Source organism: Suillus discolor (assembly GCF_016758755.1).
Source record: "Suillus discolor strain FC423 chromosome Unknown F5147scaffold_5, whole genome shotgun sequence".
Lineage (NCBI taxonomy): Eukaryota > Fungi > Basidiomycota > Agaricomycetes > Boletales > Suillaceae > Suillus > Suillus discolor.
The window spans coordinates 1,096,658-1,123,451 of record NW_024541252.1 but is presented as its reverse complement, the minus strand read 5'-3'; the positions used below and the strand labels follow the sequence as shown (position 1 = coordinate 1,123,451).

Genomic DNA, 26,794 nt, shown 5'->3' with positions numbered 1-26,794 from the left:
GCAACTGCCATACCACGGTCCTCCGGGCATCCCAGGACCCTTGTGATGGTTGTCGGCTAATCCTCATGCTAGTATGTTCAGGTAGATCTAGAGTGTAAGAGATATCCAGCTTCGTGCCGAGCGTTGGACGCTGACGAGATTGCCGCCGGGTGGGCGGGAAACAAACTCGACAGGCGGACTGTCGGATGACCATTATATGCGATAAGATAGCTAGATACGATGACAGGTATGCATGTACGGGTATTCGAGATATAATCCAATATGACATGAATATGATTATAGTTGTGACGATAATGGGAGTGGAGGGTGGGCGAAAATACGAGAAACGAGCGAGGAGACTGTAGGTACGAGCGACTAGGACGTGTGGAACAGAGAAGAAACAACGAAGAGCCGAACACTCTCGCTCAGCTGGACGTGTGGTGCCGGCTCCTTCCGGGCACTCTGGAACCCAACTGGAACCGGCACCTTTCACATATACACAGTTGGTTGACACCACTTTGTAGGGTCCGTCAAAGCGGGACATACACTTTGCCACTCGCCTGTTGTTCTTGTTGAGATCTTGAGATACTGTCGACATCGATGGGCCGTCGAAAGGCACACCAAATTGCCGACAGCCAAGGTTGAATCGTTGTTACTGTGAGTGTTGGCTGTGTTTGCCTCTGCGATTTTGGTTGCTAAAAGTATATTATGCGCATCAGCGACGTGAAACGATGGCCTCGCTTCTTTACGACATATCTCCAACACTCGCGGAACACCAGTATCCACATCACCATCACACATATTGAACAAGTCATTCATATATTTGACTCTGCATTGCTGATACCAAGGATTGTTCACAATCAAAAAGTCGATGAGAGTTTTGACAAAAAAACACTGGAGAGAAGGCTTGTGCACACACATCACATCTCGCAGCTCATCATGACCTGGGGCAACAAATTGTAAAGTTCTATGGAATCCTGCGGTCTAATCACAATGTTACCCATTGAGAGCCCTCTTCACCAAACCAACCAATTGGCTGCCCAGTTGGTTTATAGGAATAGAGATGGATGATCTGCGAAGCGCGTGCATGCGCAATGAGCATCGTCCAGATACCTTGCAAGCGTCAAATGGCAGCCCTTCGTGTCCATACTCGCAAGCGCATTGAGCGGGGACGCTTACAAACGCTCGAGAGCAGAATGGCAGCGGGTGCAGTGATCAGTAAGTCCGACAGCGACCTACAACATGATCCGGGACGAGGAATAACCACTAAAACCACAATATTAATGACATGACAAAGAAACAACATGATGATTGATGCCGAAACCAGTCCCAGGAACTATGTATGTATGACAATGATTGCTGTGCCAAAAAAGAAACAATCAATCAAAACCCTTGAACCTTCAGCAAACTCACACCATTCGTGGTTTCTACTGTGCCTGTACGGGCCTGTAAATACAAGGGGGAATAACCTGAAGCCAGGGACGAATCTAGATCCACTACAAGAGCGGAACGAACATCCGATGCCGAACAAAGCTGTGACACAAAGCATATACAACCGATCACCGCAAAAATGAAATGGTTCATCATCTCAAATTTAATGGTACACACGAAAAGGTATTGGATACACAGCGGTTGACCGTAGGATACTAATTGACGCTGTGAACGTAGTAAGAATGAACAAAGTCCAGAGTGGTAGCCCGCACGCCCATGTGAGTAAATCCGCAAAGAAAACGAAAACCAAATAGCCCCAAAATCGATGAAACACGATCAGCCAATAAATTGTCCCAGGTAACAAATCGACCCTATGACGACATTGAAGTCGATAGTACACCCACAGCCAACAGCACAGCCCAGGTCCCTCCCACGCTGGTCAAGTCAACGCTCGGCGGCGCTGACGAGGACGCCACAGTTGAAGTTTGGGCATAGGGCGATCCACACACATTGTTCAGTTTGGTTGCCGCGTCACCGTACGTAGCCTGCAATCCTGTCAAGCTCGTGGCGTTTGCACTGCTCAGAGCAGCTGAATACATTGACATGAGACTCTTGGTGCAAGAGTTACATGCCCCGCTGGTGATTTGGGGCAGTGCCTGTCCGAGGGGTAGCTGGTAGAAATAATAGCTGGAGGCATCAGAGCTCGCCACAGCTTCGACATAACAATATGCATTTGCCACAGGATCCACGGAACACGCTGCTTGCCGCATCAAGTCAAATGCTTGAAGACCTGCGTGAAGTGTTTCATTGTCAGGAAACCCACTCGGCATCACTATTATTCATATCATACCTATCAGTGCGCTGACTGCCATAGCGTTTTGGTTACTCAAATCGGTAGCGCATGAAGAACGTAGTGACGATGTAAACCACGCCATGTTTAGGTCACATTGACTTGAGGAGAGGTCAGTGTTGCACGTTCCCCAAATATCTATGTTCGTTGCATTTATATCATCTTGATTCTGCTTGTGGGACAGTACCGAGGTAGTGATGTTGAACAATATGTAGGATGCAATCTAGTAAATAACACACCTGTATAAATGCTTGAGAGCGAGTGAGCAAGAGTGAGAAAGGGCGGCAAGATCGCAAAGCATCCGTCTGTGTCATATTAAGGAAGAAATTGTAGCAGGATGTGGTGGAGAAATTTGGCGACAAAGTTGTGTCATAGGGCTGGGGGAATGGAGTTGGCAAAGTTGGATTTATTGGAACGGTGGGTGCAGGGGTGGCCGAAAGTGTACTCCTCTTGATGACAGGTGACGCGTTTGTGCCAGGTACTATCGCGAGCCATGGGGAGTTCTCGGTAGGTTTGTGCCTCTCATGCAGTGACCAATCGGTCAAGCTTTTGGACCACGTTTTCCACTCGTGGATTGAGTTTGGCGAAAGGGCATCGAACGATGTTGGATGAATAAACAATCGCGTGGACACGCCAATTGCGATGAGAGTTATTGGTACCAATATGATCGTCCAGCGAAGAGCAAGGGTATATTTTTGTTTGGATTGGCATGAATGTGTGGGGAACGCAGATGGGTTAGCGTGTGTGGGGGTATCGTGAGTCATTTCCAGCTCGGACAATTCAGAACTTTTGGATGGGAAAGGCGACGGGGGAGGCGTAAACATGTCCGATATCTAACTGCCGAGATATAAGTGTAACGAGCGTCGGTTTCAAAAGAGTGTGTGTTGACTCGACAAGATCACCGTCAGATAGGACCTGTGCGATGTCGCTGAGAAAACGTTGTTAGCACACACAGATATATGATTCCTGCTAGCTGGCACTTACTTAAGTAGGTGAATGTGTGGTTGGTAAGAAGAAGGGAGACCGAGAGTTTAAATTCATGAAGTCAGGCGCGCGTTGGCGCTCACGCTTAATCCCGACGGGGCAGGCAGCGGAAATTCAAAGCGCATGACAAGGAATCGTGATAAATGCCACGTCTGATTGAACTGTTCACATGAGTGTCGCCTCGTTCCTCGTCGTCTGATTTGCAGTGATTTTCAACCCATTTAGGTCGCCGCGTCGTTTCCCATGTCCTTCTGTTCCTTCATTTCGAGACTTTCATCCTTATCTCTGGTATATCTTATGCTCTTTTCGTAACAGTCTGGATTTAGTCTGGACCGGCTTCGCACCATCGAGACCCTGGCCGAATTATCCTCAAAACATGTACACAATACGCTATCCTGTATAAAATACAGGTGGAAAGCACCGCGTTCCTTCTATCAAGCACTGACTATGGAGACTCAAGTACAGGTGGATCCGCACCGCGTGTGGGCGGTTGTCACAATTTTATGTGTCCACCTTCTCTTTTCATAATAACTCTTATGGTGGAGCTTTGGTAGGTAAGGGATCTTCGAGACTATTAAATTGGTCCAGCTCCACAGTGACGGTGTCAGCGAATCCATTCAATTTCACAGCGCCACCTTGCTGGCGCATATGACTTCTGATTTCAATCTGCTATGCTTCGGACGATGACCGTGATACAGAACGCCACGACCTCAAAACATATTCGTATTTCACATTCTTCAATGACCATCGTTATGCAACCCGCTCTTTTCCCCTTAAGTGACATTCCCAGGTTGTCGGTACGTCCATGATTCATGTTATGTGCTCCATAATCTGATTTCGAACATCGTCACGTACTGGCAATCAAAAAACAGAACCACCGCCTGAACAACATTTGTTAAGCATTTCCATTCGAACCTAGGTTGCAGGCCATACCATCCACAATGATATCAGCCCCATTGATGTACCTCCCCGCACGACTGCAGAGGAGCACCACAGCACCTGTCAGCTCGCTCGGGTCCCCCATGCGTCCCATCGGGTTTCTTGAGTACCACAGTCTCCTAGCTTCTTCAAGTCCTTCACCTTCATTCAATATTGTGTCCATATACCCTGGGCTGATGCTGTTGATACGGATGCCATACCGAGCCCACTCGGCTGCAAGAGAACTCTTTAGCTGTAGGAGTGCGCCCTTGGAAACATTGTATGAGACTTGTGGCTGGGGAAAATTGACACTATGGCCAGAGATGGATGCTGTAAAGATGATGCTACCGCCTGTCCCTTGTTGGACCATCTGTCTTTGGACTGTCAGGAGGTGGGCTTCGAGTTTAAACGGGGTTGATTTACTCTGCCACTGCCTGGGCACACAACCAGCTTCCTGTCGTATTGATGTCAAGCGTACGTTTCCACTCTTCAAGAGCAATATCAAGGGCGTGGTTACAAGCGACCACACCTGCGAAGCACAGGAGAATATCCAAGCTTCCGAGCTCGTCAGCAGTCTCGGCGACGGCTGCTTGAACGACCTGCTGATCGCGGACGTCTACTTTCTTCGTAATGATCGTTGCCGATGGGAAATCAGAACGCAACCTATCAACAATATCCTGGGCTTGCGCCAGATTGACGTCAAATAGTGACACACCCGACGCGCCATGCTCCAGCAGGGCACGTGCTGCTTCGATCCCAAGGCTGCCGCAGCCTCCAGTGACTGAGGAATTGCTTGATGTGAAGATCGGTACACTTGACTCGATTATACCTACCGATCGCATTGCCTCTGACAGAGAACCTTGCCGCCGCCCTTTGTGCGACCGTGAGGTCGCTTGACAAGGGGCTATATGGTCTGGTTAACGGATTGGACTTGTCAGAAAGAATCATCTGTGGGAGGACACGGCTGGTAAGGTCATCTCTGGACGTTGGCGTGGGACCCATGACTGTGGCACACGGCGATTTGCAGGAGGAGAAACGACGGCTTTGGAGTCTCGCGGCTTCTGATCTTGATGCGACTTTGCCAATTCACACGATTACGGAAGAAACGACTGTCTTCGATTGATCTTCTTACATATCAGGGGAGACTATGATTACGGCGCGATGCTTTGCCATGGTGAATTCAGTAATTCATAACCACTTGCGTTTGCCCCAAGGCGCTACAACATTAATGTTGTCACATCACGTTATAAGTTTGACACTAGCAATTATGGATATAATATATGTGGCTGGTCTAATGCCTCGAATCTGCCAGCAGAAAATGACATACACTCATTGACAACGCAATGTAACTGATTAACATAGTACCTCTGAAAAAACGCTTAGCCTCGAAGAATTCATGCACAAATGTCAGAGTCCTGCTCTCGAGAAAACACTATATTTCCTGTGCAGAAAGTCGGTCATAATTTGTGCTGTGCGGATAGTCAGTCAGATAGCAATCAAATGACGTTCCGTAAGGTAATGATGTACCTGGTATGCAATTATGTCAAATATGGAAATGTTTCAAGATGGGATACAACGAACTGATGGTGATGGATGCCGTTTACTGGCCTGCGTCAAACACACTCCTTCCCAAATTTCTTTACGACTATCTCATAGTTTAGTAAATCTTGTCTTACCTTCCGGCCTTGAATATTCTAGCAGCGAATCCTAGGAATAATTCAAAGCAACTCGATGTTCGAGCCTTTCCATCAAGTTTCGTGGCTGGCTCCCGGGTCGGCAAGGATGAGCGCCTCGTGGACGGAAGGTGTTTTAATCCAATATGGCCGCTTCCATCCTCGTGCAGTCCAAAATCAACATAGAGCTGAAGCATGTCAGGAGCCCTACCTACAATCATGGTCAATACTCCGACGCGAGTATCATGATCGTAATCTAAACACCGTGACGGCCAAAAGTTATTAGCGCCTTACCAAGGTAGCCACAACCGGGAATTGTGTGTGATCCCGCAAGTCCTAGGCATGTATTGATCATTGGGTCGACGAGGAAAACAAGGCCCAAAAATTCATGAATTATCATGAGATCCAACAGGTCTCTGAAACGCAAGTGGCACACACCAAGCAACCTCTGAAGGAGTGTCCTGCTGCAACAAGGGTGCAGGAAGAAAAGCCATTCTTTTGTCGTGATTCATCAATGGAGACATGGAATAGATGGAGTTGAATGGGTAACGCGAATGTTTCTTCCGGCATGTAGTTGATGTGAAAGTTTGCACTGTCTCTCGCAATATTGTCAGTCCAATCAACTGCTGCTGATTAATTCCAGTCAAGCAGAAATGAGAGGCATCCTCTCACACCTACCACTGAGATTCTGTCTGGTCCCCGTGTCGCACTGACCCGTATGACCATATCTCATCTATGACGCTACAGGCAGCTGATAGATATCATATGGTAGGTTCCTATATCTAATACATAATGGATAGTCAGATTACCATGTATACCGGCACGGTACTCACTTCATTCAGAGTTCAACCCGTCGCGTGCGCAAGAAATAAGGTAATCCCTTTCGTTTTGACATTAGCCTCCTTGCTCCTTTTTGTTGACATAATTCCATAAGATCATTTCGCTTGCGATCACGAAATGGCCGCCCTCCCCTTGCCGGACCTGCTATTACATTAATTCAAGTCCCAGCTTCTTGATATCTCCATCGGCCCTCTTCAAAGAATGATGAGGTAGTTTTGGGACTGGAACTTCACCTGGGGTGACTCTGAGATTGGCTGCAGGTATGACATGGGTGCTGATGGGCTTGCAAAGTTTCGCCAAGTACGTTATCGGTCCGGAACTTGAAGGGTAGAGGCGGGTCCCGGCTCGGATGCACCCTGCACGAGGCTTGAATAGCACCTACTACGCACGCCGTTTCACGGTCGTCCTATATGTTGTGAGAGCGTAAAGAATTGAGGTAGGCACCGTCATGATTGGATGTCAACTCAAATGCATGCGAGATGCTGCCTGGCACATTATTTATGCCATACTTTGATTAGGTTCAGAGCATATCGAATTCATTGCGAAAACGATGCTTATTCGACGTGGCCCACAGCCACTGAGATTTTTTTTTCCTACCGAGTCTGGAAATGAACCGGCTGCTTGTCAACACGTGCAAGTTCATCTGACGTACCTCCACACGAGGGCGTGACAAACTAAGGGAGTTCAAGTTGATTGCAATCATAGAATAGTCAGCATGGCCACCGCAAAATAATTGTTACACCTTCTGTGACTGCCAACAAAGTCTTGAGCGGATATTCTGAGACCTAGGGATGAAAAATCGTGTCACTAAGAGGCCCTTCCTACGTTACGAGGGCCGACGTGTCACGCGAGTTTAACGTTGTTCAGGACCCTGGCTCAGGCAGGTGCAAGAGGTAAAGCGGATCCAATAGCGGGTCGTGAGAAAACGGGAAACCTTGAATTCAATGGCTTTGTAGGATTGAAACCAACTGTTTTGCACTCGACCAACTAGTACTCTCAACCCAAACGTCCTTCAAGCCTTTAAGCCTTCAACAACCTCATCGTCAGCCTGTCGATTCATTTTTGGCGTGATCAAGAAACAAAGAAGTTACCGATCCACAAATACTAAACCTCAGTACAAGACGCGTGGCTGATAAAACTAGCCCTGCCTTTTTACATCGTCCAATAGCGACTACCAATATCTACTCTCCGTGACCGTTAACAACAATTCGTGGACATGTCTCAATCGGCAAGACCATCTACATCTACATCCACCGCGTATGTTCTTCTTTCCTGTTTTTAACCTATCTTTTTCTAATGCAATTTTGATTTCGTAGCTCATCCGCAACTCCCACTGACGCTTCATGGAGGGCGGGTCTTCGTCCACCACCAAAAGACTTGCGCCCACAAACAGAAGACGTCACAAACACCAAAGGAACTGAATTTGAGGACATGTTCCTCCGTCGTGAACTCCTCATGGGCATTTTTGAAGCAGGTTTCGAAAGGCCATCGCCTATACAAGAAGAAGCCATCCCTGTCGCCCTCACCAAACGTGACATCCTTGCTCGTGCTAAAAACGGGACAGGCAAGACCGCTGCTTTCGTTATACCCTCATTACAGCAAATTGATGTCGGCAAGAACAAGATTCAAGCCCTACTCCTCGTCCCTACTCGCGAACTTGCCCTCCAGACATCCCAGGTCTGTAAAATATTGGGAAAACATATGGGTATCCAGGTCATGGTGACCACAGGCGGCACAACCCTCAAAGATGATATTATGCGCTTATCAGAGACGGTTCATGTTCTCGTTGGAACACCGGGACGTATCCTGGATTTAGCAGGCAAAAACGTTGCTGATCTCAGCGAGTGTCCTGTGTTCGTCATGGACGAGGCGGACAAACTTTTGTCGCCCGAGTTCACTCCTGTCATGGAACAATTACTCTCTTTCCTTCCTACGGATCGTCAGGTCATGCTTTTCAGTGCAACCTTCCCTATGATGGTGAAGGATTTCAAGGTAGGCTCATCCAGGGTATTGCCTTTGCTACTAGTGTTTGACATGTTTCTTTTGTGTAGGACAAACGCATGAGAACCCCTTATGAGATCAATCTTATGGAGGAGCTCACTTTACGTGGTGTTACGCAGTATTACGCTTATGTCGAGGAGCGACAGAAGGTCCACTGTTTGAACACCCTTTTCTCTAAAGTAAGTTCCCGCGCACCAACCCCCTTGCCTTGTTGACCATCCATCTCCAGTTGCAAATCAACCAATCCATTATATTCTGTAACTCTACCAATCGCGTCGAGCTACTCGCAAAGAAAGTAACAGACCTCGGCTATTCATGTTTCTATTCGCACGCAAAGATGCTTCAGTCACATCGTAATCGCGTGTTCCATGACTTCCGCAATGGAGTCTGCCGCAACCTCGTCTGCTCAGACTTATTGACCCGAGGAATTGATATCCAGGCAGTCAACGTTGTAATCAACTTTGACTTCCCCAAGAACTCGGAGACGTACCTCCACCGCATTGGTCGTTCCGGTCGGTTCGGGCACTTGGGTCTTGCTATTAACCTGGTCACTTATGAGGACCGTTTCAATCTATATCGCATTGAGCAGGAGCTTGGCACCGAGATTCAGCCAATTCCCCAATCTATCGATAAGGGCCTTTATGTCGCACCCAGCGCTACTGAGGAGCCTGCCCCGCAAAAGTCCCAACCCCAACCCCAGCCTCAGCCCCAATCATCTCAGCAGCAGCGACAGCAGGCACCTTCTCAGCAAACTTCAAGCAACGGCCGCCAGAACGGCGCAGCGCCTGCACCGTCACAAGGGCAGCCAGCTCAGCGGGGTGGTTATACCAACCAGGCAGCGTACCGCAACGGTACTCCTACACGATGAGCTCGTTCTTTTATGTTTCGTGTAGGAGGGAGGGGGAGGAGACCATCACCGCTCGGACATCATTCTCAATTTTTATCGTCAGCCGTCATCTCGACATCTCGTATTTCCAGGGGTCGTGTCTCCCTTTGTTCCACATCGCCTGTCCATCCATCTCACTGCTCTAGCACCCGTCACATCTTGCGCTCCGTCCTTTTTTCTCACGTCTGTTTTTACGCGTCCGATTATATATATCATATTAGGTTATACTACGCTCCTAGTCTGGTCCCTACGTACGTACTCCGATCGGGAGTCGAGTTTTTTTGCTGCTGGTGAATGGTGTGGGTGGTGGTCTTGGGCTGGTGGGTGAGGCGAGGTTGGTGTGGTGTGGGGGGTTGGGGTTGGGTATGTTTATGTAGTTTTGACTTTGTCTGGCGCCATGTTCTGTGTCAGACATTGTTGGTACTACCGGTACTGTGACAATACAACTCCTTCCCCAAGTTTGACGAGTTAACGCGTTCTTTTGAATTCCCGATGCAGAGTCCAGACCCGTAGAAAGAGATTACCACAGTGGGTGCTCGTGAAGATGCTATTAGTAAGACTCGTCACTAGTCACAGTAGAGTCCCAATAATGATTGCCGAATGACTGTCTGAACTTCAAGTTCTTCTATCGATTTTGCCCAGCCTGCCCAGGACAACGTTATCGACAGATTGCTTGCGCGTGTACAAAAGATAAGTCCTTGAATCTCGATTGGGAGCTACCGACCAGCATCCGAGTACTGTTCAGGATAGAAGACCACTTAGCTACGGTTGATCACCGTAAGTATGTCCCGCGGGCCGGACGGGCACGACTTGCCTCGCAAACTTTGCATGTGGACGTCTTGTTTCGGGGGATGAGAGGTAAGTACATTTATCTCACTTCAACCAGAGTGCTTAAGGTGGATTGCATTCCCTAGCAAAATTTGGATGTCTCGAGTCTCGACTCTTCCCCTTGGCATGAGTCACAAAATGACCCATCCCCACTTTAAGGCCCAAGATCAGACCCATAGCCAGTAGTAGGTGACCCTATCGTCTTCGTTCGCTTATTCCACCCTAGCAATTACCGCTGCAATATTTTTGGGATCCCGGCTAATGCTATGTTTCATCTTCTTGACCAGCATGAAGCGCTTCAAAATCCATCACAATTTTTTTTTTCTCTGGGAGGTGCCGTGAAGCGGCATTCTCCACCTTCACGTCACCGTCGTGCGCGTGACAAAGTGATACCCGTTGGTTTACCTCATTTGCCACTGCGAGACGCCATGATATGAGAATCTACGACCTTGTTCTCAAGCATCTATTAGCGTCCGCTGTAGAAGGCATACGTTTTACCCTGTACAGAAGATTCATCCAGTCAGTTTGACACTTCAGGGAAGATAACAGGATTGTGTTAAATACGTGTACTTTGCACTTTTGTGCCCAGAGTCTACGACCTATCGCAACTGATGGACTTTGCAAGACAATTGCTCAAAGCGCTCGAGGTTCCCCATACTCGAGAAGAGCGTGCTCCCTCCGACCTGCAATTTGTTTCGGTGAGTTTCAAGTGCTGATTACTAGGTTTCACAGTTTAGGCTTACTACTGCATGGTCCCTCAGAGCGACGATCTACTGCCAGTTCCGATAGAGGAAAGAACATGGACTGCATTCAGTTATGTCGCTTTGTGAGGGCTGCAATCTGTTGGATTGACTGCACAACTAACACGCTTGTCGGCCAGCTGGACGAGCACGTCGGTGAGTAGTGAATCATCATAATGACACAAAACGCTTATGAAGCTCTACTCGCAGATCAATGTCGGAACGTTAGTTGCAAATCTTCAGCTTGTAATGTAACCTCATACAGGTTTTCTCCGATAGTTGGATGATAACTTCTAGCATGATCGTCATGGGCATGTCGTGGTGGCAAGCCTGGCTGACTATCTGGATTGGTTATGGTGTGATGACGCCGTTTGTCGTCCTGTTGGGCCGACCGGGTGCTGTATTTCATGTTACCTTCCCTGTCGTCAACCGTGCCAGCTTCGGAATATTTGGAAGCTTGTGGTGTGTATTCAATAGAGCGGCGATGGCATGGTAGGTATGATGTCTTCTGCGCCGTGCTGTACTCACTTCATTGCAGTATCTGGTACGGAGTGCAATCGAGTATCGGCGGTTCATGCGTTTTAGTGATGCTCCGTGCAATCTGGCCAAGTGTTAATAATATCCGTGAGTTTTTGATGAGTTGGTCCTTCGTGATCTGATATGATACCTTATACGACGAAGCAAATTCCATGCCCTTGTCCTCTGGCACTAATACCAGGGATTTCATGTGCTTCCTCATTTTTTGGGTTATATCTTTGCCCTTCATATGGCCTCCCGTGCACACAATGTACGTTTAGAGAAGTTCATTCTGAGGGATTACTGATGAGCTCGCAACAGTCGTCATTTCTTCACGTTCAAGACGATCGTCTCACCCATTGCCTGTCTTATCTTTATGATTTGGTGCATCGTCAAGGCAAAAGGTGTTGGACCGATCGTCAAACAGCCGGCGACTATCCATGGCTCCGAACTGGCATGGGCCATGGTCAGCAGTGTTGGTATATGCCTCAGTAACCTCATAACATTGACGACGTATGCCTGCTATGCTTTCATGTATTATCTCAATAATCTTACCATATTTGTAGGAACGCGCCGGATTTTGGGTCACGGGCGAAGACTCCATCCGCACCGGTCATTTCCCAGCTCTTGTCCATTCCCCTCTCTTATGGTTTAGTCTGTCTCTTTGGTGTGATCGTCAGCTCATCGTCACAAACAATCTACGGGGAAGTAATTTGGTCACCAGTGGATTTGCTAGGAATGTTCTTGGACGACAACCCATCCCCTGCCACTCGATTTGGTGTGAGTATGAAAAATGCAAGGTTGTTTTGCACTGACGAGAAGATCATTATAGGTCTGGTTCATCGCCTTCTCTCTCATTATAGCTCAGGTAGGCATCATGTCAACTTCCTTGAAGATCTAATACTGATTGATCTCAGATAGGGTATGTAATGAACGCACAAGCCATTGTTATAGCTCATGCTTTGTACCCCGCCCATTTCCAGAACGAACATCTGCGCTAACTCGGTCAGTGCGGGTTGTGATCTGACGGCGCTATTTCCACGTTTCATCGTAAATCCTTTACTTCATGCATCGATTTCAGGAAGTACTTATTTTCATCACAGAATATCAGACGCGGCGGGTATATATCAGCCATTGTCGGACTTGTCATGTGTCCCTGGAATCTGGTATCAAGCAGCAGCCGTTTTTCCTCCTATATGTCTGCGTACTCGGTCTTCCTGAGCGCGATCGCGGGAGTTATGGTGAGTGCACCTGGATCTGTATCGTATTTTATTTCAAACTTAATATGTCTCTAGGCCACTGAATACTGGTTTGTGCGCAAGGGCCATTATAACGTCGCCGACTTCTACGTCACCCGCAAAGGAAGTTGGTATTGGTACAATTATGGTTTTAACCCCAGGTCTGTGGAAGACTAGAAATGTTGGCTCTCCATCGCTCACTTGAGTTTAAAGAGCGTACGCAGCATACGTGGCAGGCATTGCCATCAATGTAGTGGGGTTCGCTGGGGATAGTACGTCCCTTTAGTTTGTATTTTACTTGCGGTACTCATAGTTCCACAGCTGGAAGACCCGTACCAGCTGCTGCGACTCACATATTCGACTTGTCCTTCTTCACAGGATTTGGCATTGCAAGTATCGTGTACTATACATTGAGCAGGATGTTTCCGGTTCCTGGAGCTGCTGACAGATTTGAGGAAATAGATGTATCTGGGTATGAGGAAAAGATGGCGAGCTGCGATGAGGATACAAAATCGAAGGACGATTCCACAGAGAAGGAGTCATCTACCGTATAGATTGAAGGGACTTCGGACAGTCAATAAACATCCAAGGCAAGTGATGAAATTTTGAAACATGGACCTGGTAGTCCAAAAAATGATTACATAATAAAACTCCGGTAGTATACCACTTTGCTACCACTGGTTTGCGGCTCTGTTACGTAACGAGGCACGAGCGAAGGAACAGAGTTTAGTCTTTGTGAGAACAACAGAAGCGGCACGAACTCTTCTTCTCGTACCGCGACTGTCATTCCCTAGTAGTCGTTGTCGACGTTCTCTCCATCCTCCTTTGTTTTCTTTCTTTCACACAAGTACCTACAAGTAAACCAACACCCACAATTCTTTCATCCTTTCTCATTTAATATCGAAACCCACGCCCGGCACCGTCGTTCTACCATGGTGGAAGTAATCGTACCTCGCATAAACTCTGATCCGTCGCTCGAAGTTCAGCCGAACTTCGAATCACCTGCTTTTGCAGCATGTACTGCCGCCCTCGTAGGCTCAGGACTGACCGCAGAAGCCGCCCTCGCCCAGCTCGTCAATGGTTGGACCCAAGAACGCCAAGAACGCATCGTCCTCTGGCAGCAACAGCTCGACGAAGACGCACACGCCATCCAAGAAGCCGCAGATCGCGAGCGCGAAGAAAGAGAAGCTGCAGAAGCAGAAGAACGTCGCGAAACCGAGAAAAAGAAACCAAAGATCAACGACTTTAACGTCGACCTACCGGTATCAGATGTCATCATCCCGCGTCCCTCGCAATTCGCGCTCCAAAAGGTCAAGAACATGGAGTTCGTTGAACTCTGGTACTTCAGCCCTGATGGCTGTCGTGAGGCTCGAGACTGGAACAAGTCCTCCGTGGATGACGCTCTAGGTCTCGAAAAGATCGATGGCATTGTTGCCTTGAAATCCTTTTCTTCCTTCAAAGCCTCTAACAAAGCCTTACAGGATCACGATCTTTCCTGGAGGCAGTTTGACTTGGCCAAAACCAGCTTCCTTGTCCATATCGAGAAGGCTGGTTGGCCCGACAAGCACCAGATGGCGCTTGCACTTTTCTTCATGCTCATCACAAACCACGAACACAGAATGCGCCCGTGGGGGGAAAAGACTCTTCTCCGCTACGCAAGCATGGTTCGCAGAGATTGGCACGACCGTCTTACCCTAAATCAAGGTTTCAACATCGGATTATTCAACAATGCGCTATATAACAGCCTGTCAGATGACGTCTGGGAAGAAGAACGAGATGAAGGGATGAAAATGGTACACATCTTCCCCCATACAAACATTGACCAACCCTAACACACACTTGATTCACTTCACCCTCTCGCGAACTCACTACCTACTTACACAACATTTGAATATGCTTTCCCCAACTTGCTCATGCTCCCTTTGCTGCCCGCTTCCCGCTACATGCTCCCCTCTTTGCCTCCAACCTGCTACCAACCCATGCTACCAAACCTGCCTCAACCATGGCTGCACCCATGCTTCCCGCTTCCCACCTCCCATCACCTGCTTCCCGCACAATGTTCTAACTCCACCCACAATTCGCTTCCCTCACCCGCTACCAACACTTGGATGAACTCCGCTCAACCACTTCCCGCACCCATGCTACCAAACTACTCGCCGCGTTACCCTACCTTCCCAACCCAGCTCCAAAACTCTGTCGCCCTCTCATCTTCACAGTCGAAAGTACGAACTCGGGAAAATGCCCCATCTCGCGGGAAACAAGAACCTGTGGGGGTCACTCAGTCTGAAGAACGCTTCCACCCATACCGCCGTCCCTTGGGAAACCAGCAAGGGAAACAACCCAACGCCAACCAGCTTTTTCCAGCGGGCACAGGCAAAACTGGCTCCTCCACCTGCGCCCTTTGCTTGGGCCGTTTCCGTCACAACATCCACAAGTGCGTCACCGAGCTCTTGTGGGATGGACACACCAAAACCCGCTGCACCCACAATTCAGCGGGGCACCTGGTCAACCCCGAAGGACGCGAGCTATGCTACGACTGGCAAAGACCCAACGGCTGCATCAACACCTCCTGTTCCCACGTACACGAGTGCTCAGGGTGTGGAAGCAAGGAACACGGCGCTCAAGGATGTTCTCTCAGCGAGACACTCTAACGCCCTCACCCCATACCACACAGAAGCCTGGCACCACATTCTCATGAGTTCCAAACTTATACATAGATACAAACATATACCTAATAGTCTGCGCACGGGTTTCACCGGTAGTATACGCCCCATCACCTCTACTTACACCCCAGCTAATAATCCATCCATTCTTGAACATCGCGACGCTTTTACTGCAATTATTGAATGTGAATATGCTACTGGCAGATATATGGGCCCGCTCACCAGAACTGAGACGGAAACCCTCATTGGTCCTTTCCAAACGGCTCCCTTGTCCATCATACCCAAGCCGGGTAAACCAGGGAGATTCCGCATTGTCCAAAACCTATCCTTTCCTTCATCACCTTCCCCCCCAATCTCATCCATCAACTCATCCATCGATTCCAACCTCTACCCTTGCACATGGGGCACCGCCGCTACCATTTGCACCCTCATCTGGCACCTTCCACCAGGATCCCAAGCAGCCGTCCGAGACGTGGCCGAAGCTTACCGAACCGTACCTTTACACCCTTCCCAATGGCCGGGATTGGTGGTTCGCACAGACACCAACAGCTTCGCCATCGACACGAGCTTCTGCTTCGGTTGTTCATCAGCCGCAGGATCATACGGAGAAATGGCGGATGTGGGCACCAACGTCATGCGCTCACAAGGCATCGGCCCCGTGTCCAAATGGGTCGACGACCACTTCTTCATCCACATCCTGCGCAAATACCTCAACGAATACAACCAGCTGCGGGCAGCAAGAGCACTCATCGTCGCCAAGAACGGCGGTCGTCTTGTGGAGGGAGGTCGTCGCTGGTATCAAGGATCCTCAATGCCCGACGACCGAATTGAGGAGTTCGACGAAGACTTCACCTTTCCAATCATTGACCTTTCTTCTGCTTCTCCCCGCTCCCCAGAAGACGCACGCTTCACCTACTGCTTCGACGATATCAACAGACTCTCTCGCTTTCTGGGCATCCCGTGGGAACTTGCCAAGGACATACTCTTCTCCACATGCGCCCTGTTCATCGGGTTCCTATGGGATCTGGAGACCCGCAGGGTCTCCATCCCAGAACAGAAGAAGGAGAAATACCTGGAGGCCATCCGTGAGTGGGAGAAGCAACCCGCACACACCCTGCACGAAACGCAACAGCTCCACGGAAAACTCCTTCGCGTGTCTTTTGTTCTCCCTGCCGGGAGAGCATACCTGGTTTCCCTCGAAGCCATGCTATCCATCTGTAGTAACCGTCCTCACATGCCTCGCACCCCCCCAAAAGACACTCCAAACGACCTCCGCTGGTGGAAAAGCACTCTCGCACAACCCAACGTCTCCCGCACCATCCCAGGACCCGTCGACGTCATCGAACCTGAAGCTTACTCAGACGCTAGCTCGGGTGTTGGCGTTGCGATCTGGATCAAGGGCTGGTGGCGAGCTTGGCGCCTTATTCCAGGGTGGGACAGAGACAATTGAGACATTGGCTGGGCCGAAGCAGTCGGAATGGAACTCCTTGCTCGCACGCTCGCTGCTAACTGCCCAGAAAACTCATGCCTCAAGATTTACGGGGATAACTGTGGCGTCGTCGAAGGATGGTGGAAGGGCTGCAGCCGGAACCGCGCCACCAATGAAGTATTCAAACACATCCATAAGCTGTCAGCCACAACCAACTGCACCTTCCTCACTCGTTACGTTCCCAGCGCACACAACCCCGCAGACGAGCCTTCAAGGGGGAAATACCCACCAGCCAACCTCCTTCTCCCTCCAGTGCACATTCCCGCAGAAATCCAAGAGTTCCTCGTTGACTTTGACGCTCCCACTCTCCCTGCTGAACGTCTCGCTGAAACGACGCGGCGCCGAACTGCCACACCTGCTCAGCCTCGCCGCGACGTCAACCATCATTCCCACAACCTCAACGACATCCTCAGACGCGAGGGGGAGGCTCTCTTCGAAGCGTCACAAACATAGTAAGTCTTTGCCACCCACGAAAACTATCAAACAGCCATTGAAGGCTTCTTCCCCTACAGCCTATCCTGCTAACCCCGCTCTGCTCCCATCCCCATTACGCCCACATTGCGCAGCCAGAGACCGTCTACATCTCTGGTCCCCGACGAGCTCTAACTCACTGCTGACGCACCCGAATCTCGACGTCCAGCGCATACAAAACGTAATGATACATGCTTGGGCCCGCAGCACTCAAGAACTGTATGGCAGTGGAATCCTCGCCTTTCACGTATTCTGCGACACGAAGTCGATTGCAGAAGCACAACGGTCCCCAGCATCTTCCAACCTCATCGCCTCATTCATTGCCACCATGGCGGGTCTATATTCTGGAAAAACGGTATCCAACTATGTACATGGTGTGCGCGCATGGCATATCTTGCACAGTCAACCCTGGACCATCGACGATGACCAAATTGTCACGCTGCTCAAAGCAGCGAACAACCTTACCCCCACCACTTCCAAGAAGAAGAAACGACAACCATACACAATCAGCTTCGTTGAAGCACTCCTGGGAAAACTTGACGCCGACAATCCACTCACTGCTGCAGTACGCGCATGCCTCGCCATCACCTTCTACACCATGGCTCGAGCAGGTGATTTTACAGTGCCCAGCATTAACGGGTTTGACCCATCCTTGCACATCACCCGCTCAGACGTCCAACACAAAACAGACCGAAACGGTTTGCAAACGACCGTGTTCCACTTACCGCACACAAAATCTTCCCCCACAGGTGAAGATGTTTCATGCGCGCACCAGCATGGTGTCTCTGACCCCGTAGCAGCTCTAGAGAATCATTACCGCATTAACGACCCTCCCGGAAATATAGCCCTCTTTTCCTACAAGCATGGGAAAGGCCATCGCGTCCTCACAAAGTCAAAATTCATTGCGTGCCTCGCACAAGCCGCGACAGATGCAGGCCTGGTCCCTCTGCAGGGTCATGGAATCAGAATAGGCGCTACATTGGAATATCTTCTTTGCAACATCCCATTTGACGTAGTCAAAACCATGGGACGCTGGGCTAGCGACGCCTTTCAACTCTACCTTCGAAAACACGCACAGATCCTCGCACCATACCTGCAAGCCACCCCTGCACTTCATGATGAGTATCTGCGATACACAATGCCACGCGTCTGCTAAGGCTTTCGTCAAAGTAAGCACCTAGTTCATCCGCTCCTACTACCTTGGGAATACGAGTTTCGCTCTATGCGTCGCTGGACTCCTACTAGTGTGGGATTCGCAGCTCACTCGTCTCTTACAGGCATGCAGATCGGGACCGGGAAGCGCTGCGCGCTTTCGCCCAGATAGCTCTATCGTATTCTTACAGCTTAGGTCTTTGTCCGTCGTAGTAGAAATTCAAAATTTTGCGACCCAAACACTAAGCTTCTAACGTGAATCTCAAAGAGTGTTGCTTGTCGAAATTTCTCGGCAATCAGTACTACACCCAGCACTTCCATGTTATATCACTTGCCTTGGATGTTTATCGACTGATGCGGCCAATTCTGGTTTATGTATATCTCCTATCAAATCCGGCCATCATCATAATTTAAAACAGAGCCAAAAAAAACACGGTCCACATGCATGGCCCTACCGAGAATATTAAATGTCCAGATACATGACGGGTGTTGCCATAATTCCTCGTCACCCTCCCCTTCCTCAATTGACCTTTCTATGCGCAAGACAACATTCGCAGAATGCGATATACTAGTATCAGGAGGCAAGCATCATGCCATCATCGTAGATTGCGGATGAGTATCCCCGTTCTCATATTATCAGTCACACGTAGCCTGAGGGTTATATTAATTCATGCATCCAGAGCATCTAACGATATGCTGTACCTTCTCTGCCTTGTTCTGCGAATGCTCCCTATACCACACTCGAGTCATCAGAGGTGCAGCACATACGGATATTGAAGACATGCATATTTTTCAATGTTGCTGGTTAAGAATTCTTCTTCTTGCCTCATATTCAGGGAGGCTACATTTGCGGACCATGCCCAACAATATGCGTGTTGTGTGCTGTGGCGGACAGCAATGTATACTTGTTTGAACAACATGAAAAACAGCGGGCTGCAGCCTAATCTCCGTGACAATTGCAACAAGCACGTAGACTAACATACTCGCGAGACAGCTAAAGGAAATCCTTCGGGTGCATGCTCATTTATTCTCGATCATCCACAGCTGCCTTTTGATGGGAGGCTCCTGCTGGTTCTCGAGGGTGACCTGCAACAAACGTCAGGAACATTGAATATGGTACCAGTCTGGTTAAAGGCCTGGCCTTCGACCTTCGTGTGCAGACTGTCTCTGTGCGTCCCAACACGAAGTCAGGGTCACGCACATTTACAAGGTCACCATCGATAGACATGATAATTGAAATCTGAATTTATTGTTGGCGAGGCAAGGGAGAGATTACGAGAAGTGAGTTGGTCAACTCTGCGATTGTAACATCATTAATACACGTCCTCAGGGTACAGACATTCTGCCATCACGGGTACCACATGCGCTCCTGAATCGTGTAAGCCGCAGCCCGAGCTCAACGCTGATACTGTAATTGCAACTCGCCGCCTCGTGACTCGTATCACAGACCCTTCAGTCACTTTGGACGTAGAAGTGGTGCCCCGGATGTGCCAAAAGGCTGTAGAATGTGTCCCAGCCAGTACCGGCCTGTCCAGGTAGATATGTGGCTGGCCGGTGTGTAGAGGTAGGCACAGCCAGTGTACCTTGAACCCGCAAGGTATGTAGCCTGTGTGACCACTCAGGCAGTGTGTAGAGCTAGGACTGGCCGATGTTTCCATATACAAGTGCTCGGCCAGCACTGCTCATACGACCACATATAAGGGTGCTGGCCGGCCATGTAGGGCAGGACCCAGCCTCTGGCCAGCACTCTTATGGACAGTCGTATAGGAGTCTCGGCCGAGCACATAGGGCAGGCACTGGCCAGCTTCACCAGGACCCAGCCTCTGGCCAGCCCTGCTCATACACCTATGTATAGGAGTACTGGCCAACTGTGGTAGGGCAGGGGCCAGCTCAGTGAGGACACATCCTCCGGCCAGCATTTGTATACATGGACGTATAAGAGCCTCGGCCGAGCACATAGAGCAGGTACTGGCCAGCACTTTTATACATGGTCGTATAGGAGCCCCGGCCGAGCACACAGGGCAGGTACTGGCCAGCTCAGCCATGACATAGCCCCCGGCCAGGACTGTTATACATCCCTGTATAAGAGTCCCGGCCAGGGGTATTGGACAGGTACTGGCCAGCTTAGCCAGGACACAGCCTCCAGCCAGCACTCTTATATATGATCATATAAGAGCCCTGGCCGAGCACACAGGGCAGGTACTGGGCAGCTCAGCCATGACACAGCCCCCAGCCGGGACTCTTATACTGTGCTGTATAAGAGCCCCGGCCAGGGGTATAGGCCATGTGCTCATTTTACAAGCAGGAGGCTGGCTGAACTGGCCAGTACTTGCACTACATGACTGGCCAGCACCTTTATACATGCCAGTACCTGCCCTCTACCCCCGGCCGGGGCTCTTATACTGCTCAGTATAAGAGCCCCGGCCGGGGGTAGAGGGCAGGTACTGGCATGTATAAAGGTGCTGGCCGGTCATGTAGTGCAAGTACTGGCCAGCACAGTATAAGAGTCCCGGCCGGGGGTATAGGGCAGGTACTGGCATGTATAAAGGTGCTGGCCGGTCATGTAGAGCAAGTACTGGCCAGTTCAGCCAGCCTCCTGCTTGTAGATGAGGTCTAAGGATCTTGAGTGGCCATGTCAACTATATACTGGCCACCTTATAATGTATATTACTTTGCCTAGTAATATCCACTAGATTTACGAATGAAAACAGCAACAATACAATGTGCTATGCTATGTCACTTGCGCATGGCCTTTTTGGACGGCTGTCTGGCTCTGCTGGATCGACGAATATTGTCAGTGGTAGGCTTTTTGGATGGTCTTCCAGATCCCCCAGACTTTCCTCTTTTCTTCCCTTTCTGCACTACCTCCTCCTCCTCCTCCTCCTCCTCCTCCTCCTCCTCCTCCTCCTCCTCCTCCTCCTCCTCCTCCTCCTCCTCCTCCTCCTCCTCCTCCTCCTCCTCCTCCTCCTCCTCCTCCTCCTCCTCCTCCTCCTCCTCCTCCTCCTCCTCCTCCTCCTCAGCCTTCTCCAGCTCCTTACCCTCACTGTCCTTTTCGTTCGCCACTTCCACCAGTTTCAACAGCTTCTGGTTCTCCTCCTCCAGCTTTCGCTTTCTCTCCTCCAGCTTTCTCATGTCCTCCTGCAGCATCGCCATTTTCTTCTTCTGTTCCTCTGTCTCGCGAAGTTCCTCTTCAACCTTCCTTCTCATCTCATCTTCCTCCCTTTGTTTCTCGTCATCCACTTCCTCTTCCCTGGTCGAAATAGTCTGAGCGGCAGTATCGGTACCATGTTCTTCTCCACCAGCCTCAGTAATGGCAGCATGTTGTCCCTCCTTCGCCTTGACCATGCGGGTGACCCCACCTCTGGCTGTGTTTATTGCCTCTATAACGAGGTCGAGGGTCTTGATACCCAAAATAGAGGTGCCAAAGTAAGAGGGGGTGTTGGGGGTAGCGTCGTCCGCCTCATACTCGATGACTTGCTTACATTCTCTTAGCAGCATCCCGAGACCTAGGCCGACCTTCATGGCTGACGCCAAGCCAGATATCTTCGTAGACGAGACTACCTCAAAGAACGTGTCCAACTCACTAACCTCTGAGTGTACACTGTTTGGAAGGTGCGATCCCTCCCAAGACCATGTCGCCCATGCAGGCCATTCGGTTGCCTCAGAGCTTTGTTCCTGCATCGGGTGAGTGTCAAGTTTCACCAATCTAGGTAAAAATCACAAGCGTACCTTTTTCAAGCCACCAATACTCGAAATGAAAAGCAGATACTCTCTGTTGCTGCTGAGGGATCGTAAGAATGACATTCGATCTTTCATTGGTACAGTAGCTGGTGTGCGTATGCCTTCTTGAGCAACTGACGGTCGAGCGATGAGGCCTGCTGATGGAGCTAGATTATCATCAGAGCTGTCCTCGGAGCTGTCCTTGGCCAGCCGTCTTGTACGTTTCACAGGTGTAGGGGCAGCTGAGGCTCCTTCTTCATCGTTGACTTCTACGTACTTCTTTTTTGATTTCTTCTCGCCTACATAAACAGCATTTTCGAGCAGGGACTTGTTCATGTGGGCACTTGCAGCTCCGACGAAAATAACGAGTCTCTGCTTCGAAGCCTTCCGGGCTTCCCAATGGCCCCAAAGTTTGTTGATTTCCTTCACTCTCAAATGAGATGGGTCTTGCACGGTAAAACCATTGGGGATGGAGTCTGGATCCAGGTACAGCAAAGGCTCACCGGTGATTGAGAGCCAAGGTACTGGCTTCATGCTACCAGTGAAAACTTCTGAAAAACGGAAGGTGAGTCAAGTTAAAATCGACAAAGACGAAGTAATCAACAACTCGCTGTAAGATGCATGAAAAATTTGCCGAACCAGTTCTTGTTGCCCCTTGAGGCTCACTTCCTTACGAGAAGGGAGCTTTGCGTAACCGTGGTTATCCAGGATGACTTCGGGCATTGCATCCTTTCCATCATTCGTTTCTTCATCGGAGGAGTCATCATCATCATTGGTGGGGTCTGATACACGGTCATTGAGCAGTCTGAACCGATCCAAAAAAAATACAAAACTCACAGAATTCAGCTTTTGACCACTCGGCATATTTTTCAAAACCTTCAGACGTCCATTCTTTGCTTCCTCGAGAACTCTGGCTAAACGATTTCTTCTGATTGACAGGCTGAGACTCATGACTGAATAACAATAACATTGTTAGTTTACACTGAGGAGAGTGTATAAATACTCACATCTTGACACTTAAAGTCTGATCGGCATTTTTCTTGTGACTGACCAACATCACGAGTCGGCAACCCATAGTACGACGAATCTGTTCTGTAAAATCATCGAGAACTTTTTTGAGGTTTTTCTTTCGATACCTGCCAATATAGTTAGAGTAGAAATTGAACAAAAAATGACAATTTACATCGCCTGTGATTCTGCTGGGGCGCCATCCCTATTCCACTTGTCCCTCGCCTCCTCAACCTCCTTCCGATGTGCAGAGGTCATGCTGTTGAATCATTCCCTCGCATGTCCAGTCCTATACTTAATAGAATGTTGTACGCCTTTCTTCTGTTGCTGCTCCTTATCGTAGTCGTCCATCTCCTGCTTAAAGAGTTTCTGTGCGACGTCCCAAGCGTTAAGCTCCTTCTTGTAGAACCCTGCGTCCTTAGGACGAGCCGCCAACTCTCTGTCCTCAGGGGACATGCCAAGTTCTTCCTCCAGCTCTGAGTCATCTCCCAAGATCTGTTGCTCATCACGCCGATCATCAGCGTCCGTTAAGAACTGGAGGTAGTACCTCCGGATAGCCTATATATCAAGTATGTCAGCACCATTGTATACTCAGAATGAACAGTACCTTTTTCAATCCCTTTGGTAAATCCTCGGGATCCTCTCTTGTGTGATGAATTGCGACAATTTCATTGCGGATCTGTCTCAGCAAATTGTGACGGGAATTCTTTCCATTTACAAACTGATCTTTGTGGAGAGTCAGTACTCCCTCCCAAGAAGCATACCATTCAGCCATTGATGACACGTTGTATAAGTCAGGAGCTTTCGGCAAGGGTGGGTATGCGTCGCGTAACCTTAGACCAGGCCGAAAAGTTGAAATTTTGAAGGAGACGCGATCACGTGCATGCAAACCAAGACGCGTCGTTACCAAATCAACCGTGTGACAAAGTGATAACTCAATTCAAATTATGTACATACACTGTCAAGTAAATACCCAAATCACCTGCGCGCCTTCTTGGCAGTCCCAGTAGGCACCCCCTCATTCATGCGCTTGCCTTGGGTAGACACAGCTGAAGACTGAAGTACAAAATGAGTAGAAGGCGACTGGAACCAAGCGCAGTTCTTGGTCTTTGCGCTGTTGACAATTGACCCAGGAGGCTTGGTGACGGACAACTTGTAGGGAGGCAACTTTTGCATGCTACCACAGTTGGTGTACTTGCATGTGTAGATGTACCGGCAAACAGAGACACGGTCTGGGGCGTCCTCATCGCGACTCTTATCAGCAACCGTCACAGCGACCCTCTCGGCCCAGCTCTTGGTAGAGCCGCATTGGGGGCACTGTGCAGGAATATCCAGGCCCCAAGGTGAAGTCTGAGTGTGAGCGCGCGCAAATGTAGTCAGTTCCAGTTTGCAGCAACCTTCAATGTTGACTCGAGTCATCAGGATGATGCTGGTGTGCTGACCGAGGCAACCTGACATACTAAGGAGAGTGGGAAACACGCTGCAAATGCTGAGTTGCTCAATCGCGACAAGTTCCATCATGGCGACCAAAAAATTCGTGGCGACAAGAGGTTGAAAGCGAGGTGCGGGAAAGATGATTGCGCCCGCGAAGTCGAATTGAAGAACGGCCTCCTTGAGCTGAGTGTAGGGTGTCTCGTGCGCCACCACAGAGCCGCAGACCAGGAAGACGATGTGGGAGGACTTGAGGATCCTAGCATAGGGCTTTAACACTGTAGAGAGAACCTAGGATACATTAATTCATAACGTTAAAACGTCCAAAATTTTAAACTTACATGCTGAACTTCCATCGCAACATACTCTCCCTCACCTTGACCCTCCTTCCCTGCAAAGAGCCACCCACTGTCTTCTTCCGAATGGTTGGAGAGAAACGCAAAGACGCGACCGGTGGAACCAAGGTGACTGGTGAGCTCAGAAACCGTTCGAACCTGGTCGTGGGTGTAGTTGTCGATCTGCTGATATGAAGCAACGTCGAACAAGATCTCAATGTACAGAAACCCGCCGCTGGGGTAGAACTTGTCAAGGTAATGGGAGAGGAGTGGAACAGGTGTCGGGATTCTGTCCTTGCCACCAAGGATAAAATGGACGACAGCAAGGGGTGTGGCTGCCAAGATGGAGCTAGACGCCAGCTCGTACTTGCCCTTGAGCTGCAGGAAGCCTGGGAGTACAGGCATTCCTCCTTGCTCTGGCAAAACGTTATGATAGAAGCCCTGAACAGTCAATCAATTTAAAATTTGAATAATAAAGAAAGACTCACAAAATATGGCGTGGGCTCCTTGATCGTCCGCAACGAGTGACAAGAAAGACATAAAAATATTACGTCCGTATGTCGGACGTCATCAATATGGGCCTTGGGCACCTCAATGCATTTGCTGCACATGACGCGGGGGCACGCGTTGCATTCAAAAAGTATAACGTCACCTTCCGCGCCATCGCGACAAATCAAACACCACTGACCCGCAGTCAGTCAATGAAACACTTGAAGTAGGCAAAAAAACTTACTATACTGTGATCTTCAGTTGTCCTAGTGTCTTCCGGCTCCAAGGATGACGTGGACGATTCGGCGTGTGACGCAGCGGGCACCGGAGGAGAGCCGACAGGTGCCAAAAGTTTCTTGGCAGAACCGCCACAGGACTTCTTTGCCGTGTTCTTCTTTCTAGGTGGCATAAAGACAACTGCAGCGCAAAGGACTTTGAGAATTTTCAAATCAACCAGTCATGTGATCGTGTCCATGGTTGCGCCGGCATTTTCCGTGCCAAACAATGCAGTACAAAGGACTTTGCGAATTTTCAAACCAACCAGTCATGTGATCGTGTCACGCCGGCATTTTCCACGACAAACAACATCAAATATGTTGTAACATATAGCCAGGCGCAACAATTTCACACGGTTCAATTTCAAACCACATCTCTTCCATCCGCTCACCTTGTTAGCCACCTACACAGACTGCAGCTGTGTAAGTGGCTCACAACTCACTGAGCGCTCATTCTCTACCGCGCGGTATGTGTCTCTTAATTCCAATTCTATTTCTAATTTGGGTGTATAGGTTGATCTTCTTTGGTTCATCCGGTGAAAGGATACCTAAGGTATGCCTCTTTTCAACCATCTCTTCACTGAACACCTTCTTTCTAGCCAATTTCTATTCACTGAGGAGGCTATTGGTGCGCCTGCAGATCCAAGGTCTGTTTTTGTTCAACCGTCTCTTCACTAAACACCTTCTTTCTAGTCAATTTATATTCACTGGGGAGGCTATTGGGGCGCCTCCACATATAAGGTCTATCCTTTTTTTTAAACCGTCTCTTCACTAAACGCCTTCTTTCTAGTCAATTTCCATTCACTGGGGAGGCTATTGGGGCGCCTCCACATATAAGGTCTGTCTTTTTTTTCAACAATCTCTTCACTAAACGCCT

The 26,794-nt window shown here is 49.3% G+C and overlaps 7 protein-coding genes across 7 annotated transcripts; 2 read left to right on the top strand and 5 right to left on the bottom strand.

Annotated features, from left to right (window-relative positions):
- Positions 1–6: 6 nt before the first annotated feature.
- On the bottom strand, positions 7–1,256 carry F5147DRAFT_672420 (uncharacterized protein). Its single transcript, XM_041435675.1, has 2 exons — positions 699–1,256; positions 7–636 (listed from the first exon to the last, which is right to left on the bottom strand). Exons 1-2 carry the CDS (start codon positions 792–794, stop codon positions 469–471), a joined length of 264 nt encoding a protein of 87 aa, XP_041298232.1. The 5' UTR covers positions 795–1,256; the 3' UTR covers positions 7–468.
- Positions 1,257–1,673: 417 nt separating this feature from the next.
- On the bottom strand, positions 1,674–3,419 carry F5147DRAFT_308730 (uncharacterized protein). Its single transcript, XM_041429148.1, has 4 exons — positions 3,245–3,419; positions 2,500–3,188; positions 2,261–2,429; positions 1,674–2,200 (listed from the first exon to the last, which is right to left on the bottom strand). The coding sequence occupies exons 2-4, from the start codon at positions 3,082–3,084 to the stop codon at positions 1,782–1,784; spliced, it is 1,173 nt and encodes a 390-aa protein (XP_041298231.1). The 5' UTR covers positions 3,085–3,188; positions 3,245–3,419; the 3' UTR covers positions 1,674–1,781.
- A 686-nt stretch (positions 3,420–4,105) lies between these two features.
- On the bottom strand, positions 4,106–5,164 carry F5147DRAFT_743049 (uncharacterized protein; the record flags this gene model as incomplete). Its single annotated transcript, XM_041439575.1, has 4 exons — positions 4,106–4,125; positions 4,178–4,536; positions 4,586–4,943; positions 4,996–5,164. The coding sequence occupies 4 exons, from the start codon at positions 5,162–5,164 to the stop codon at positions 4,106–4,108; spliced, it is 906 nt and encodes a 301-aa protein (XP_041298230.1).
- A 494-nt stretch (positions 5,165–5,658) lies between these two features.
- F5147DRAFT_648882 (uncharacterized protein) lies at positions 5,659–7,125 on the bottom strand (the record flags this gene model as incomplete). Its single annotated transcript, XM_041433305.1, has 7 exons — positions 5,659–5,689; positions 5,839–6,046; positions 6,130–6,171; positions 6,274–6,299; positions 6,514–6,576; positions 6,827–7,031; positions 7,065–7,125. The coding sequence occupies 7 exons, from the start codon at positions 7,123–7,125 to the stop codon at positions 5,659–5,661; spliced, it is 636 nt and encodes a 211-aa protein (XP_041298229.1).
- Positions 7,126–7,891: 766 nt separating this feature from the next.
- F5147DRAFT_811953 (eukaryotic translation initiation factor 4A-like protein) lies at positions 7,892–9,913 on the top strand (the record flags this gene model as incomplete). The annotated part of the gene is made up of 4 exons (XM_041443464.1): positions 7,892–7,932; positions 7,992–8,667; positions 8,727–8,855; positions 8,906–9,913. 4 exons carry the CDS (start codon positions 7,892–7,894, stop codon positions 9,542–9,544), a joined length of 1,485 nt encoding a protein of 494 aa, XP_041298228.1. The 3' UTR covers positions 9,545–9,913.
- A 996-nt stretch (positions 9,914–10,909) lies between these two features.
- Positions 10,910–13,589, top strand: F5147DRAFT_672393 (permease for cytosine/purines, uracil, thiamine, allantoin-domain-containing protein). The gene is made up of 16 exons (XM_041435674.1): positions 10,910–11,088; positions 11,152–11,216; positions 11,271–11,286; positions 11,341–11,354; positions 11,410–11,622; positions 11,669–11,754; positions 11,812–11,917; positions 11,968–12,159; positions 12,213–12,426; positions 12,479–12,519; positions 12,566–12,568; positions 12,633–12,696; positions 12,750–12,887; positions 12,942–13,045; positions 13,098–13,156; positions 13,206–13,589. Exons 1-16 carry the CDS (start codon positions 11,002–11,004, stop codon positions 13,436–13,438), a joined length of 1,635 nt encoding a protein of 544 aa, XP_041298227.1. The 5' UTR covers positions 10,910–11,001; the 3' UTR covers positions 13,439–13,589.
- A 7,806-nt stretch (positions 13,590–21,395) lies between these two features.
- F5147DRAFT_648879 (uncharacterized protein) lies at positions 21,396–26,051 on the bottom strand (the record flags this gene model as incomplete). The annotated part of the gene is made up of 15 exons (XM_041433304.1): positions 21,396–22,216; positions 22,244–22,334; positions 22,389–22,855; positions 22,883–22,930; positions 23,054–23,161; positions 23,217–23,332; positions 23,387–23,515; positions 23,563–23,646; positions 23,683–23,945; positions 23,995–24,220; positions 24,370–24,784; positions 24,848–25,109; positions 25,160–25,594; positions 25,642–25,836; positions 25,887–26,051. 15 exons carry the CDS (start codon positions 26,049–26,051, stop codon positions 21,396–21,398), a joined length of 3,825 nt encoding a protein of 1,274 aa, XP_041298226.1.
- Positions 26,052–26,794: the final 743 nt, after the last annotated feature.